The following is a 17,219-nucleotide window of genomic DNA, read 5'->3' on the forward strand; positions in this document are numbered from 1 at the left end:
TGACAGTCTGTGAAATGAACTGACAATCCTCAAATGCCTGGGAAGTCAGACGATTTACATTTGACAGCGGGTTTTGAAAATGGACGGATGGATGGATGGATGGACGGATGGACGGATGGACGGATGGATGGATGGATGGATGGACAATAAAATAAAGGACAGAAAGTGGTTCCCTCTGTCCCGTGACGCTCTAAATACTCACATGTGAGCCATGGCGTCCTCGAAGAGCACCAAGTTGAGCGTGGCGTTGACCTCGTTGTAGCCGTCCAGAACCTCCAGCAGGGTTTTATTCAGGCTGCTCCAAGATTCGGCAGGCATGTACTTGGCCTCGCCGAAGCCGCGGGCAAAGTGGCAGTACAGGTTCATCTCTCTGGTCCGCTCCAGAGTCTCCTCTGCGTCCTGGGGGGTTTGGGGGGGGGGGTAAAGCAGTGGTAAACATACAGAGCCTCGCACTCGCCTCTGTCAGCGCGGCGCTGGCACTAAGCCTAAACAGAGTGGACAGGGACACAGCTGAATATCACAGCTGCGCCGGGGGTGACCTAGTTGATTTTCACCCCGGCAACTGCGGATATTTCACCGGAGAGATCTTGCGTGTCGCTTCGGGGACGCATGCTTCCTCTGTGTGACGATGCAAGGAATGCTGTACGGCACTCTATTATGCCCGGGTGCAGGGTTTGCTTGTTCCAGAATCTGCCGCGGTCTCCCGTGGCCGACTCGCTTGCGTGTAAAAATAGCAAGAAAACACGGTTGCAGGTTGCGACTTAGCGCTTGAGCTTTTAACTCGGAAACGGCAACTCGGGGTAATGCATGCCGTAGCGCAGCGTTTCTCAACGGTTGGGTCGCGACCCAAAAGTGGGTCGCTGAGCTGTTTTGATGGGGTTGTGGCTTTGTGTGCAGTCCCCCGGCCCCCTTTTGTTTTTGTTTTTTTTGTGTTTTTTTCTTTAAAGAAGGTTATTTTTGAGGAATAAGTTTTGAGTGCTGTGGAATACATTTGGGTGGCGGCTTCATGATAAGAAAAAAAAAGGGGGGGGGGGTCCTGAGAATCCACAGGTTGAGAGCCACTGCCATAGAGGTTGGTGTTACTGTCGCCCATGGGGTATTGCGTTGTCTAAACACTGGGGTCCTTGCTAAGGCGGCTGGGGCTCAGTGGGGACAGCGTGTCGTCCAGTGACAGAGGGGTCAGCGGTTCAAAACCCGACTGTCCACATGTTGAAGTGTCATGAACGCGTGAATGTGAGGGAACTGTGAAGCGTTTTGGACACAGAGAAGGTGTAGAAGCGCTCTCCATTTACTTTAATACCTGCATCATACCACAACATGCAGTACATCTGCCACAACGCATGTTGGTGCAGCAATCAATTCTAGCGTTCCCACATTAACGAGCAAATGAAGTTTGAGTACCACACACACAAAATGCAGAAATGTTCAAGAAAGGAACAGTTGATGCAGAGGAAGACGATTAAATGAATGAATGAATGACGAATGAAGGTTTAAACAAAGTTAATGGCAGAAGTTGTGCTTTGTGATGCTTGCTACTGACTTGTCTGACGTTTGATTGGTGGAGTAATATGGGCTTCTCACCCTGATAAATTCTGAGGAATTTGAAGAAGTTGAGTACAAACCCATTTTACAGTGAGTTAAGAAGTGATCACAATCTCTTACAGTTACAGCTACAATGCCGATTTGGCCCTTGGTGAGAACGAGTTTGACACGTCTGTTCGAGCCCTTTCGTCTCTCTCTCTCTTTTTTTCCTCTTCCATGGGGGCGTGTACCCGTAGACTTGTCAGGGTCTTCACTGTGGCATGACTAGTGTGCGTGCGATCCAGCCGGAGAGGTTAGCAGAGGGGGAGCAGTCGACAGAAAACCATTAAAATGTTTTCCAATTTGCCGGGCTGACAGCGCAGACCCTGACAGCCAGACCCCCACAGCACACTGATTAATATTCCCTCCAAGCCTCTCTCCTGGCCCTCCGCCCCACTGCTCCTTTTTCTCCTCGCTGTGTGGGCCACTGATGCCCAGGTCCCGACACAGAGCGAGCGGTCTAATGATCCCAGCCCTGCCCCAACTCCTCTCCCTCTCCTAAAACTCGGCACAAAACTCTCACCTCGTACAACTTTTTCACCGCTTCCGCCTGCAGCTTATCAAAGAGCTGCGAGTCGGCCTCCTCCACCAGTTTGTCCCTGTAGACCCGATTGGACTCGTGCAGGTAGATCTTCAGCAGGTCCGGGGGGACTTTCAGGCACTCGCCGGTGCAGAAGAGAATGCCCTGGGCGGAGAGACGGGGGCGGGGGGGTGAGCGTTAGCTTTGTGTATGGTCATGTGGGATGCAGCGGCTGGGGGTTTCAGCGCACGGCGCTCACAGTGGCGACTGTTCAGAAACGCCAGGGGGAGAAGCAGGCGAGCAGTCCGGGAGGGTTCAGTGCAGGGAACTGGTTATGCATGCTGCCCTGCAGTGCAACACTGCTGGGAAAGTATTGATATGTTTTGGCTTAAAAAGATAAATATAACAATTTCATGAGGTCCAAAATTCTGACGTTGTTCTTCACAAAACAATGTACATAAATTAACTTTTAGCTGATGAAAAGTTCATTTCAAGAGTTAACTTTCCATGAAAAGTTCATTTTGAAAGCTGAAAAGGGCTTCAGCTTTCATCACTTTTCCAACTTGAAACTATGCATCGCAATTGCTACTACTATTATTTTTGTCAAATTTGTAATACTTTATATTTGTACACTGTACAGTATTTTATGGTTTGTAGTTTGTTTTTCGGATTATCCAATCAAAGTAATTTCTTCCAACAATAAAGGTTTATTTGTTCGATAACCCCCTTCCACTCCTCCACCTGCTTCATCTGTGGCTTTGCCTTGGAAAAACTCACCCGCTTGTGATGCCTTCAAGCTCTCATGCAGTGATGCCTAATAAATGATGACTAAAATTATTATTTTTCTCTCTCCAATATAGGAAAAACAAAAAAGATGAATGGAACAAAAAGTTATGACCATGCATACATTTGTACTGATATTGCCACAAAAAAGGTCAACAAAATTACCCAAGTTCTCCTCTATGTGATGAGGGACTTATTACCCACCAAATGTGGATGTGGAGATATTTTTGCATAAAACCTCAACTTTACGCCACTGCCAGAGGAGGATTTTGAAGTGCAATATTAACCTGAGTGTTCCTTAGGAGCCATTCAGCCTGAATAGATGAATATAGATTCATCTTTTCTGATCTCTTATTCCTCTCCTCCTCATTTCATCATTAGATGATTAATGCCTTTTTTCAACGAGGAGGCCCGAGCGACGTGATGCCATCTCTGCTGGAGAGCTCATTAGGCAGCCCCGGCAACAACAAAAAAAAAAAAGAAAAAAAGAGGAGCTTCACAATAGCAGGTGCCACAGTGGATGAGTGAGGACGGGGGGGGGGGACGAAGAGGTGGCCAACGCGCCGCTGGTTCCCCTCGGCGCACCATCGCCCAGGAGGCGGCGGCGGCAGCAGCAGCAGCAGCAGCAGCAGCGGCAGCAGCAGCAGCAAGCAGCAGCAAGCAGCAGCAGCCCAGGCGGACAGATGTTGTGTGTTCGCGTCCTCAGAACTCATTCCAATCAACAGAACCATCTCCGGGGGTGAAACCAGCCCGATGTGATCTGCTCTTCATATCTGAGCCAGCTGAACGTGACAATTGTCTGCTAAATCCACTGTGTAATGGTGCAGACGGTGCGTGTGTGTGCGCGAGTGTGTGTGTGTGTGTGTGTGTGCGTGCGTACACTTTGTGCATCAACTGGAGCCGGGGCGATCAGATCAGAGCGACTCCACACTGAAGACGAGCGAATGATGTAATCCCTCAACTTTTAATAGATTGGTCATTTTCTACTCCATTTCATAGCTTAATGGCGTCAATCACGACAAGCTCGCGCTTTATTATGTAAAAAGGCCGCCTGAGCAGAACAAAACAACATATGGCGGCTCTACATAAACAGTCGGCCGCGTCGTAGCAAGCGAGCGAGCGAGCGATCGGAGGGAAGCGGCGGCTTGCTAACAAAGTGAGGGGAGAACTTTGTTTTGTTGTTTTTCACTCGCACACAAACACACACTCTTCCTCCTCCTCCTCCTCCTCCTCCTCCTCGAATATCCAGCCGACTTTGGCAGAGCGTCTCCTCCTCTCCCTCTCTGTGTCCCTGATCTAAAAGATTGCTCTGTTCCAAACTCATGAGGGAGGGAGGAGGATTTGCAGAGCTCTCCATGTCAGCGCGTGTCTGCCGGACCACCCGTCCTCGTAGCCTGACAGCTGCTCCGAGGGCCCACAACAACTCCTCTTCCTCCCCTGCTAATAAATGCACCCAGCTGACTCTCAGCGAGGAAGAAGAAGAAAGAACAAACAAAAAAACATCATACGGACATATTGCGCCGTCAGTTCGGTCCGGACACACACACACACACACACACACACACACACACACACACACACACACTAAACTATCTCCTCCCTCTCTCCTGCTCCAGCCTTCCTCCCTCTTGAGCTTCGAGGAGCTCATTTAGGCTGACGCGGCGGAGACAGCTCAGCCCTCTGATATGCCCGCTGCTCACGGTGGAGAGCGGACGACGGGCCGGGCCGGGCCGAGCCGAGCCGAGCTGGGCCGGGGCGACAGAGCTCTACGTTGACAAAGGCTCCCAGGGCGGACGCCAATACCGCTCGCCTCTTCTTCCCCGCGAGTGTTTTGTGTTTTGTTTTTATTTTTTTGGGAGGGTGACTAGAACTTCCCTTTCGCACGTCTAATTTAATATCTGGGGACGGGGGAATGATGTCAAATGGAGTTAGGCTTTATGAAGAAATAACGGGAGGAGAGGCAGAGGCAGGGGCGAGGGACAGAGTGCCATTAGACGCTGCAAACTTCTCCGCAAACGCTCTTTCTTCTGCCCGTTCGACAAAACACAACGAGCAACCTTGGATGTTGTCTGAACGTTCGTCGCGTTAAAAAGAAGAGAAAAAAAAAAAGAACACAACCACCTTGTCGAGCCCAAAAAGTCTCTGAGCTGTAGTTTTCTGCCTCATTAGAGTTGATCATAATGAGGCGCCGGTCGCCTTGGGCAATGTCTCCCAACATCCAAAGTTTTCTTTTTTTTTTTTTTTCCTTTTTGCAAAACAAAGTGAATCACAGATTTATAAGCTCCCCCACCCCTCCACCCCCCCACCCCCAGTCTCCCCTCCACCACCACCACCACCACTACCACCAATTATTCCGGCGGAGACGAACGTCTCAAAAGTCAGGGCCGAAAAAACAAAAGAAAAAAAGCCACTGAGTGACAGCCGTTCACAGGTCTGCTGCTCAGGAATTAGACGCTGCGTTTGTACCGTCTCGCTGAACACTTCTCCCGCTTCGGGTAAGGAAAAAAAAAAAAAAAAAAAAGGCACCGTGGGGGAATTACAGCCGAGGCAGAGCTGCGAGGCTGCTCACCTCTCCCCCGCCTCTCGCGAGGTGCTGGAGCCAGCAGCTGAAAAAGTTGGGGAAGGAAAAACTTCAAAAAGGAGCTAAATGAGTCCCACTCTGACGCAGGCCGAGAGCTCGGACGCCTTTCCTGCGGTCGCCCGAAGTAAACAAAAAGCTCAACAGAGCCGGCGGAGTGTTTTCTTAAATGTCAGGCTCAGAGTGTTGGCTGCGTGAGACGTCTGCGATCAAGGTTTTTAGAGAAGTTTTCAGGGAGCGGAGGGGGGGAGGCGGGGGGGGGGTCACAAGGGGGTTCAACTTGGAGATGCTAATTATCCTTTAGATTCAAGTGCAGAGGGCTTCAACCTCCTGCAAAATCAGCTCATTACAATATATAATAATACGGAGAGGATGGTCATTAAAGCCAAAGTGAAGGTGTTTAATGCAAGTTATACATGTATGAATATATTGACATTATTCTCTAATTGGACAGTTCATATTCCTATGGCCAGGCAACAGAAGAGTTGGGAAGAGTTTTTGTTTGTCATCTGCATACTGCGGCTCTTGTGTAACTGAGGTACATACTGGTGCAGCCGCCGCATGTTTTCTTCAAAGATAATTACCACACAGCTCAATTCAAGGTCCCATCACTCAGAATTCACTGTGCCAATGTTTAGTGACAATCAAATGGGTTTCTAACCTCTCAGGTAGCTTGACAGATATGAGAAAAGTCCCTACTTTAAGTGCGTCCTGCACTTTTCAGAGCTTTTCTCTCTGACACATCATTGCCTTGCTTTTGTCTCCTTCCACACAGAGATGAGAGGAGGATAGAGGGTTTTTGGTTGCTTGTTGTTTGTTTTGGGTATGGGAATCATGCAAGGCCGCACCTCAGGATTTAAGGATGAAAATAACAATTAGAAAAAGGGAATATTATGCAACCTTTAAAACAAAATTTTTATTTGACTGTTAAGATAGATATTTTTCTTTCTTGCATATCACCAGATCTTCTCTGGAAGACATATAAACTCCAAAAAAGAAATCCATACACTTAAGTCAACTTAAATAATAAGACAAATTTCTCGACACACATTGTAACTTTTTCCATTTCCATTCAAAAAAAATGTAGATTAGTGCACTTTGAAAGGTTAAATTCCAAATTAAATTGGCACCGCTGTGTTTTGCACATAGCACGCTTAAAAAAAAAGAGAAAAGTCACAGCTGCCTCCATAAAGCCAGCCATGGAATTATGAAAAATGGAGTTCCTATAGTCGAGTTGCTTAAAGCATTAATTATACAAGCGAGTGTGTTAAATGAGGGAGCCTGCCCTCCGTGAAGCCGTGGAGAATTTTGACAGAAATATGCCTGCGGAGGCTTCTCCCCCGGCAGCCTTCTCCCTCTGATATTATATTCATTTAAATACATTAAATCATCACTAACACCCGTGGAAGTGCAAATCCATTCTATTTTCTGTTACACTTATTTCAGATTTCAGACTTATTCCTGGCTCTCAGAGCCCGGCTCTTAAATCAATAATAATTTAGACGAGAAATTAGTGACAGACGCCTGGTTCTCTCCGCGTGGGAAGCGGAGCAGTAAAGACAGAAAATACTGGAGGAAAAAAAAAAATAGCGTACTCCACGTTGGTAAACCAAAAAAAAAAAAAAAAGTTAAAGCTGCCGTCTTTTTACCTGGAAGATGTTGGAGAGGTCTCGGAGGTTGAAGACGTAGTGGAACTTGACGGCGGTGGGGAGGAAGGTGGAGGACACACGCTGGTGGAGAGCCAGAGCCAACTGGACCAGAGTGGGGCAACTCTTCTGGAGGGCGGCGCCGAAGCCCTCGCCACTCAGGTGCTGCGACAGGATGGAGGTGTAAATGGTGCTCAGGGCCTCGGCGCCGGGAAACGACAGGGCGAAGACGGAGAAGTGGCGCTGGAGGAGGACAGGAGATAATTTTGATCCAGACTGAAGGTGAGAGGCGTCCTGGACAGTGGAGAAGAACCTCCTATTGGTGGAGTGTGTCTTTGAATTCAAACATGAGCCCCTCTGAAGGTTGGACTAATACTTTTTGGATGACAAAAAAGAAGTTCTTTACGAAGTTTAGTCCAACTTTAGTCGTGCGTGCATCCAAACTGCAGTTCAGCCAGTGTTAAACACACAGAGCCTCAAGCGCGGGTAACTTTGGTGCCTTCTGATGGAGCCTTAAATAAAATGGCCGATGGTAAAGTGATCAGATGTGAAGTGATGAGTGAGACGAGCAGTGAATTTCCTGTGAATGGGTTTGAAAACAGCCTATTTAACCGAAAAAGCAATTTAAAATACAACCTGGCAACAATGAGCAACTCAGTTTGCCCAATGAGTTTATATGAGTTTATTTGAGTCAATCACAAAAGAGAATCTAGTTTTTGAGTCATTTGAGTCATTGAGTCAGTGTGCAGGAACTCATGTGTACGCAAGCTCCGCCCACTTCCAGTCCCAACTGACTCATCCTGATTTGTACTTGGAAAAGGATCCAATCTGTCGTGAAAAAAGTGACTGATGAACCACTTTTTAAAAAGAAAACATTGATTTTTCTCTTTCTCGTGTACGTGAGTCATTGATTTTGTCAGTGGGTCCGGGCTACAGTGGGAAACTATGTGATAATGACATGTTATCTGGTCTTTGAAATTAGCTAGTTAGCGGTAGCAGGGCCGACTCAGTGAACACAGCCAAAATGACTTCCCAGTTTTGAAAAGTACATTCAGGACACGCCCATAACTATTAGCTAGCCTATGCTAGTTGGTACCAAAGGTGCACGGAGGATGGATGACTGCATGCATCCTTGTATGATACGCGTAATCATTACGTCCGTGCGCAGACACAATCCAAGGCCCCGTACGGGGAAAGGCCTGCGTAGCTTGTTTGCATCTGGCATCATTCCTCTCTGGTCCTGAAGCGGAAAGTTTAGGTGGAGTTACTGTTTTTTAACAGCGAAAGTGAAACAACCTTTAATTATGCACATTGTTTATGGATGCCTTAATCGATCCAACTGGGAAACCAACCAGTTTTTGTTTTTTTTTAATGAGTAGGTAGGTGAGCTTGTTGTTCACCAAGGGGGGGGGGGATGCAAGACACTGATATAAGGAAAAGGCTGGAGCACTCTATCAAAGGGAAATTGTCCCTTGGCTTTTGTTTATGTAACATGGACCCATGATTAACTGGTGCTTCGCTTTGTAACACTGGAATTTGCTTCTTTGCTCTGCTGGAGTTTCCACCTTTGTAACCGAATAACCAGTTTTATAGGAAGGACTTCTGATTAGGCTTTGTTTCAAATGTTTATTTAAACAGGAGTGTCACATTCAGATCAATAATCTCTTATGAGAGTGAGAGTGGCCAAGTTATGGTTACACAAAACATTAGCAGGTTCCAGTAGTCAGTGGTCAGTAGACTGAACTCCTATGTTTAACCAACACTTAGGTGTACGTGTATGTTTATTATTCCTGCATTACCTGCACCTAGCACTTAATGTAGCATAATACACACTTCTCCTGTCATTGGCATCATTCCCCTTTACTTCCTACCCTCTATCTGGACCAGACGTAGACCATCAGACGTAGACCATCAGTCTCGACAGTCAACTGACTTCAGACTGCAGTGACAGTCTTAACAGGCCAGTGTGCCTTTGCTTGATTTCTTCTGAACGATGAGAAGTCAGAATGCAAAATGTAAATTTTAATGTTGTTTGGACTGGGAAATATACACTGCGCCGGTGTCTCTGTAGAGAGCCAATATTAAAAGAAAATCCCACGATAACAGAAATATATTGAGATTGCATCTCCAGAAAAAAGTGTGGCACGCTTTTCTGCATTATTTTGTAAGTGAGGCTTAGCGCAACCCTCAGCCTTCAAGGGAATCAATAAAGGATTATCATATCTCGTCTCATCATGAGAGGAAAATGTAAATGAACTTCAGCCTTATCCTTTTCAAAGGAGCAGCTTTAATTGCCTCATATGAGTTGATCTTATCGGAGGCAGATCATCCATCAGTCCTGCTTTTGAAACAAACACAGCGGCAACAGGAACACCTGCTTGCAGCGGCATCCTTCGGACCATCACATCAATGCTCGCACTGTCGACCTGTGTAGTGTGAAGGACGGTGTGACGCGGGGGGCAACTTCCCACACAAAACCTCAATGACAAACTCATTAAATTATCTGATGGTGGCAAAATATTCGCTCCGACCCAACTTGTAAGTACCAGGCACATAAAGTAAACAAGTGAGGGCATGTTTCTTAATTTCATGTCAGTGAACACTTCTTTGGTGTCATGTATTAGAAAAAAAAAGATATTGTTTAAAACTTATTTCAAATTATGTCAATTCATTTCATAAATATTGCACCTGCAACCTCATAAATATTTGGAATCCTGAGAAAGAGTTCTGACCTGCCTGCATGTTCACTTTTTGTTAAAATCTCACTCCAAAGCCATTTAGCTTTAGGACAGGAGCGGCACCAGTGGCCAGTCATATGTATATAAATAAATAAAAATACAAAAATAAATTGCATAACGTCTGAAAGTGTGTGGAATTGCTCAGGCCTGATCCTGCTTTAATAAACAGTGGCAAATACAGAGAGCAGATGACGAAAAACACGATAAAAGGGTTGCATAACAAGGGGGAGCACGTTGTCCTGCATGCCTGTGCGTATGTGTGTGTGTGAGAGAGAGAGAAAGTGTGCGTGTGTACCTGCAGTCGTGGGTTGATGGTGAAGCTGCCAGCTGTGGGGTTCATGCAGGACACGTACTGAACGTTGTGTATTTCCTTCAAAAGCAGCTTATTACGGTCGTACCTGGAGCACGCGTGCACAAACAGAGAGAAATCGCCATTGAGCAGCCCTGCGTGGACACACACACACGCACGCACGCACGCACGCACGCACGCACGCACGCACACACACACACACACACGCACACACACACACACACACACACACACACACACACACACACACACACACACACACACACACACACAGGTGTTGCCGCCTTTCCCCAACCCCCTCGAGCTGATACAGACGCCTCGACTCCCACTTAAGCTGCCGTGGCTCAGCGGCATCCTCCTCCTCCTTCCTCTCAATTTCATACATGAAATCCTCCCAGCATATCTCTAATGGACTGACCATGCCTAAGCTAGTCCGTCTGTGTCTGACGCGGTGGAACCGTGTTCAGAAAAGGCCTCGCTGTGTCGCGGAGATGGGCAACCAAAATCCTTTTCAGGTGGAAATCACACAAACCCTTGCACTCAAATTTTGACTCCCGACACTTCTTTAAAAAAAAAAAAAAAAAAAAAAAACTGCAGCGTATTGATACGGAGGCAGCGATTCGCCTGGCAACCAAAAAAGAAGACTTTTTTTTTTTTTTTTTTTTTTTTCTCCGCCCCACCAGAAGAGCTGCTTTTTTGAATTAATAGAGTATTACACCTATCAGCTGCTGGCACTCTATTATCTGAATTATCCTCTTTCTATGTTAATACATGGAAAAACTCCCCCCAAACTGGCCATCATTTTTACCAATTACAGCGGGGGAGCGGTTCTGCGGCTCACACGCAAAGCCGGCGTGTTAATGACAAGCTCACCAGTGCTTGTAGTCCATGTGTTGGCGTATGAGCGTGTGTGGCTGCACCGTGCCGTACGCGTCCACCTCAGGCATGTTCATGTCGTCTATGAAGTAAATGAGCCTCCTGCTGCCCGGGGGGCCGTAGTTGCGGCCGGCTTTCTTCTCCAGGGGTTTTTCCAGCACAGCTGCGTGGGAGACGAGCCAAGGAGCAGAGTGCAGGCAAGCAAAAAACAAAAACAAAAACATTGAGAAGGTTTTAATGCTTTTCAGGAGAGAAGGGTATAAATCTGTACTACCCTTGGGGGGCAGGATTGACCACTTGGAGCTTTAAAAATTCCTCAAGTGCTGGCCAAGTGAGAAATTCTATACAGATCTGCCTTTCAAAGTCCAACAGGATCACTACTTTCAGATCCTCTTATTTTTACTGGAGTCCAGTGGATCGGCATTTTCGCAGGCTAGGGTAACGTTAACGATGAGCCGCGTCTGTTTGCTGATGTTTGTTGCATGGATGTGTTGCTTTGACATCACTTTCTATTGTAGATGTCTTAAGTTTCTATTGCCTTGTACGTGTGACGTGCAATGAAAATAAAGTGAATCTGATCTAATCTAATCTAGTCTAATCTAATCATGGCCGCTGGTTCTGTAAAGGTCATTTTATTTTCATCCTTAAAAACTAACAACCTGAGACCCTGAACACTGCACACAGCCCACTGAACAGACGCCTATGAATTTTAAACAGAAAGAGTGTTACGAATGACGTGAACACAGCACGCAGCTCATTGAGAGGTATTCTAGATGTAAAAGAGTTGCTTGCTGCAGGCAGTTCCTACCTTGGAGCATAGCGGATGTGGTGTAATAGTTGAAGGGCACGTTTTTAATCATGTATTTCTCTGAATCCAGTGATCCCAGTTTGTCTCCAACTAGGACAGACTTCCCCGTCCCGGCGCTGCCCACAAGCATGACGGGCCGACGATGCTCCAGAAGGCGATCCATGAAGTAACGGACCCGAATGGTCTCGGTGGTGTGGACCAGACAAGCCTGCAAGTCGGGGGGTCGGGGGATTTGCATATGTGTGAAATCTGAAGATATTTTTTTTCTGTCAGTCAATAAAACGCCGATGGAAGGTCTTTTGTTAATTGTGTGATGACTGATTCTGATAAATGAAAATGAAACATGGCTGGAAAAGGCCTAAAAAAAATTCTGAGAGTAAAATCTCTTCTTAAATGAAAGATGATCATCATTGATCAACAATGAGCCATATTGTAACTCAAATCAAGTGTGATCAGATCCAAAATATCACATAGATTTTTTTTTTTTTCTGTCATACATACAGACCTTTTGTGCAAGTCATGTGATTTATTTTCATTCCAGTTTGTAATATATGGATTTTAACCTGAATCTGTGCATTTATTTTGGTTGAGAATTATTTGCTCATTTTCATTTTCAGTTTCTAGGTTACTGACTGACTGACGAATCACCGGTCCAGAAGAGTTGTGATTATCCCTCACTCTAACTTTAGATTTTGTTTGTGTACATTTCTACTGTCCAATATAAATACGATTTGAAACCGTGTTGAAATATTGACAAATAAAAATGCACGTGTGTTATCACTAAAGATCGTGTCAGCGTGTTCACCATCCTCCCGCTCATTGAGTTGAGTTGTACCTGCAGCGGTGTATCTGCATCCATTTCAAACTTGGGCACCATCTTGGACCAGGGTTCGAACTTCTTGCTCTCGTGGTCAATGTAGTAATCGAACACCGTGCCGTGGGAGGGGAACTTAATGGTTTTGAACTCAGTCACCCACCACTTGCTGAACTCCACTCTGTAGTCCACCAGCTAGCCTCGCGCAGAGAGAACAACACAGAGACACACAGGGGGTGGGCCGGTCAATAAGGCAAAACGACTTCCTGGTGGCTCCTGCTGTACAGTGGCCATGGATCTGTACAGTTGATTTACACCGGTGTGATAAAAAAAAAAAAAAGAAGAAGAAGCACAGCAGACAACAGACAGTGGACAGCACAGAGATAAGCCACAGCAGGTGAAAGGGAGAAAATAAGAGGTGGCAGGCCCATATATCCATCTGTCGGAGTCAGACGGTGAAGCAGTCTCATCACCTGCTGGCTGGCACGTCCTCGCCTCCCTCCTGGCCCCCTGCGCCTTGGTACCTGTCTTTTTTATTCACTACCAACTCTCCAGTCAATAAAACCACTTAGCATTTAAATGCATCTGTGATGGGAAAATAAAGTCGGAGGGGTTGGGGCAGGGGGATGGCGGCGGGGTGGGTGTGGGGATGGGTGGGTACCAAAGGGAGAGGAAGCTCCCATCCCATAACCGAGATGGACTCACTTACTGTACACCGCTAACTGAATTGCTTAGCAACTGCTCGCCGCGGCTCTCCCGCTGATTTAAATTCAGCCAGACTATGTGTCGTTGAGTCCACTTCATTATCAGATGGCGTTCGCTGCCTCTTTCAAGAAAGGCAGTGGGGGGGGGGGGGGTGTTGGGGGGGACCTGGCAATTTCTTCAGCTGGAAATAACTTTTAAATTACTTTTCATAAATAGAGGCACAGTTGAGTTGCATAAGAGCCATCAGCACTTGAATAGAAGCGTGGAATACCCAGAGTGAGGTTGACGAAAGAGTTGTGAGGAAAAAAAAAAAAAGACAGAAGCCGTCTTGGGGAAATGAATCGGCCGTATCGGACCTGCCCCATTCTTCTGTCTCCCTTTATACAAGCACTCAGTGGACGTCTGTGGCGCCCGGCGGCCGTCGCAGTACCTGGTCTTGGAACATGGCTCCCCCGAAGGCCCAGACCGCAGTGAAGACAAAATAGAGCTCATAAAGTTCCTTGGCAGAGTCCGGCGGGGTGTTTTCTGGAGTCAGCAGGCACTCCAGCAAGTAGCACAACATCTGCACCATACTCTGCTCTGGGATGGGAATGATCTTCTTAAACCTGAGGATGTGGAAAGGTGAGGTGCTGCATCAACATCCCACATTTATTTACAGCTAAGCCAAAAAAAAGAAGAAAGAGCGAAAACACCAGAACTTTAAGCCAACGGATCTATCTAGCAGCATCTATGTGTCTTTTATTCCTCCTCTGCTTCCAGTTTTTCTTGACTGCTGCAGCAGCAGCAGTAATAGTGTTGGAGGTGTTGGAGGAGGCGAGTGCTCCAATACAACAGGATGCAGGATGGCGTCCAGTTCCTCTGAATCAGTCCCCGGTTGACTCGGCCCACTGCCGCCCTCCCCGCACTGCGGCGCGCCGGAACTTCTTGCGTCAAGCTGGATTTGGCAGTCGTTTGGAAGTAGCAGGGAGTGTCTGCAGTGGAGGCTGCAGTCATTACCTGGTTCTGAGCGTGTCCAGACAAGACGGGAGGTACTTGTCAAACAATATGGTCAGGTTGGCTTTCTCCGACTGGACCTCTCTCCTGTCGATCCAGCTGGCCACCGGTGGGTTCCAGCCGAGGTCTGCCGGGTTGATGTACAGGATCCCTGCAGAGGAACATGTCGAAAGCACTAACAGGTGTCCGCAGGAGTGACTGGAGAATTCAAAAATGCCCAGGGTTATATTTTTCTGACTTGCCCTGTTGACTTTATTCGTCACCTTTGGAAAAAGTTGGTGACAAGGTGCCATAGAAATGATACAAATGGCACTCAGCATTCAGGGTGGGGACTTAGTGAGGTGAGCTTGCCAAATGATCCCCCAGTTTGGCACCACTGCACACAACTCTATCAGGGGGTGGGTCCAACATCAGGGAACAAATTTCACACACTTGGGTACAATCGGACATTTTACCACACATAAGATGACAATGTTAACAAAACATTGCAAAATTTAAAGTAAGATTGCATTTTAAGAAAAAATTAAATCAAGTCGATATTTAATTTAATTTAAATTTAGTATATTATATTGTTATTATATTATATTATAAGATAGATAGATAGATAGATAGATAGATAGATGGCTAAATAGATAGATAGATAGACTTCAACTGGGGCATTTTATTTGTCAGCTGATCCTTATCATAATCAGTGTATTCAGTGTAAGCAGCTTCTGACAGCTGCATTTCACACACCCAAATCTGCAGCCTCCTGAACATAAAACATCCCCAGAACATTTCTGTGACGGGTGATGGCTGCGGTACTGACCATAAAATGTATCCGTCCCTGATCACAGCTGTGAGTCTATCGTGTGTCAGGAGTATCATAAAACGGGACGTGAGCCTCGACATGAGTCATGAGCAGGGGATTTGTTACCTGAGCCGAAATCCCCAGTCACCACATTCTACACTCCAGCCTCAAATCATGTCCCCAGCCCAGGATGGTGGCACTCATAGGCAGCATGCTGTCCATTATTATCTTCACCGAGTCACATCTTGTGATGACAGTACTGACATTTACAAAGTTCACTATTATAGTTCTCAGCAAGCCTTTTAATTGGGGCATTGACAATCCATAGTGCTAGGATACAGTACTGTGGCTTTGTACAATGTGAATTGAAACTTTTCGTACTCCCTCATTAGTTGATGAATTGGTCACCTTGCTCTCACATGATCAACATTCTAATTGGTAGAAGATTGTTTGCCCCACTTTGGGGTCACGCAACTCAACGGATAGTACTCTACTCTTTTTATATTAGAGTATTTATTAGTCAGCTACTATCACTGGTCTAAAAATCACTGGCCCCTGTCACCAAAAAGTGACAGGGGCCACATGTGGGAAGTAATGAAGTAGAAATACTTTGTTACTGCACTTTTTCAAGATTTTTCATGTATTTGTACTTTGCATGAGTATTTCTTTTATTGATAACTTTTTATTTTTACACTCATTATTTTTCACATATTATTGAATTTGTTTTATGTTTTAGTTTTTTGCTGAAGTGGAGCCATTTCAGCGATACTATGGTCTTGAGAGTAGCTAAGCTTTTAAAAATGGTCATCAAATAATGGTCACGCTAGAACCCTGGTCAGTTTGACCCAGATTATTCTGTCACAACCTTTTCATCTCTGCAAAATGATCAGCAAATGTATTGATTCATTTGAAAAAGTACATTTAAGAAACTGTACTTTACTTTTACTAGCGTAAAGGAGTTGAATCAGTACTTTTTACTTTCACCAGAGTATGGTTTTCACCCAGGTATCCACACTTTTACTTAAGTACTGAATGTGACTACTTTTGACACGTCTGACAGGGACGAGACAAAGACGGGAAGCCAGGACTACCTGCTCTGGAGACGGTGGCAGGGGTGGCGGTGCGGAGGTGGCTGATCTCGAACACCAGCCTCATGGTGGGGTTCAGGGGTATCCTCTCGTTGCTGGCCAGCGTCAGCACCTTGGGGAAGGGAAGCAGCGGCGTGTTCAAGCGGTGCACCTCCACTCTTTCCTTGCACCTGGGGCTCCGCGTTATGTCACCTGCTTCCCTCAGCTCTTTTGCATTTTCTCAGCATCACAGGCACACGCTGTCACTTCCGCTCTCATCCACAGAGCACAAATAGTTTACTACTCTCTAATGCCAGAGATGAGTCAAGCACGCACGCCACTATTCAGGTCTGAATACTGAGTCGGCGAACAACAAAATAAAAATTGTCTCCTTAGTCACTGTGACACTGAATAATGAAAGCAAAAAAAAACAAATAAAAAAAACACGCTTTTATTTCATTCACACCTTGTTGTCATCCATGACTGTGTTGAGTGACTCGATCCACATCGGGTCGATGTCACCGTCCAAAACGATCCACTTGGGTCCATTGTGGCTGATATTAGCCAGTTCACGCATAATGTTGGAGAAGAGGCCTGCGGGGAAGAGTTCAGATATTAGACGGAGGCCGTGAAACGCTCACTCTGCGCCAATCAGACGGCGCTGACGTGAGCGCAGTAATCACCGTCTCTCCACTCCCTGGTGGCGGGGTTGATGATGCCGAAGAGCTCGTCATTGGTCACCGCCTTCGGGTTGAGGTCCGCCCAGACTGGCCTGCGCTTCATGTTCTGGTAGGTGCGATGGAGTGACCTCATCACTTGACTCTTTCCGGTGCCTGCGTTCCCGATCACGAACACGGAGTGACGTACAGCCAGCAGCTCCTCCAGCTGCACCACCTAGCACACACACACACACACACACACACACACACACACACACACACACACACACACACAAACACACACACACACACACACACACACGCATTTCATTTGCACTCTGTCTCCATGCC

At 46.5% G+C, this 17,219-nt stretch overlaps 1 protein-coding gene across 3 annotated transcripts in view; it reads right to left on the reverse strand.

Moving 5' to 3' along the window:
* The window catches only part of dnah9 (dynein, axonemal, heavy chain 9), a 156,519-nt gene that overhangs the window by 74,567 nt on the left and 64,733 nt on the right, over positions 1–17,219 (reverse strand). For 2 of the 3 annotated variants that reach the window (XM_076033698.1, XM_076033700.1), the window contains exons 38-49: positions 16,893–17,103; positions 16,676–16,803; positions 16,234–16,342; positions 14,356–14,503; positions 13,790–13,964; positions 12,676–12,849; positions 11,841–12,048; positions 11,030–11,195; positions 10,142–10,244; positions 7,112–7,351; positions 2,105–2,266; positions 203–399 (exon numbers count right to left, since the gene is read on the reverse strand). In XM_076033698.1, the coding sequence (XP_075889813.1) occupies positions 203–399; positions 2,105–2,266; positions 7,112–7,351; positions 10,142–10,244; positions 11,030–11,195; positions 11,841–12,048; positions 12,676–12,849; positions 13,790–13,964; positions 14,356–14,503; positions 16,234–16,342; positions 16,676–16,803; positions 16,893–17,103 (2,021 nt within the window). The remainder of the gene's footprint in view (positions 1–202; positions 400–2,104; positions 2,267–7,111; positions 7,352–10,141; positions 10,245–11,029; positions 11,196–11,840; positions 12,049–12,675; positions 12,850–13,789; positions 13,965–14,355; positions 14,504–16,233; positions 16,343–16,675; positions 16,804–16,892; positions 17,104–17,219) is intronic. The other variant, XM_076033699.1, reaches the window with a different exon arrangement.

Source organism: Nelusetta ayraudi, unplaced genomic scaffold (assembly GCF_046127955.1).
Source record: "Nelusetta ayraudi isolate G7.1 ecotype Tasmania unplaced genomic scaffold, CSIRO-AGI_Nayr_v1 ptg000042l, whole genome shotgun sequence".
In the NCBI taxonomy this organism is placed as follows: Eukaryota; Metazoa; Chordata; class Actinopteri; order Tetraodontiformes; family Monacanthidae; genus Nelusetta; species Nelusetta ayraudi.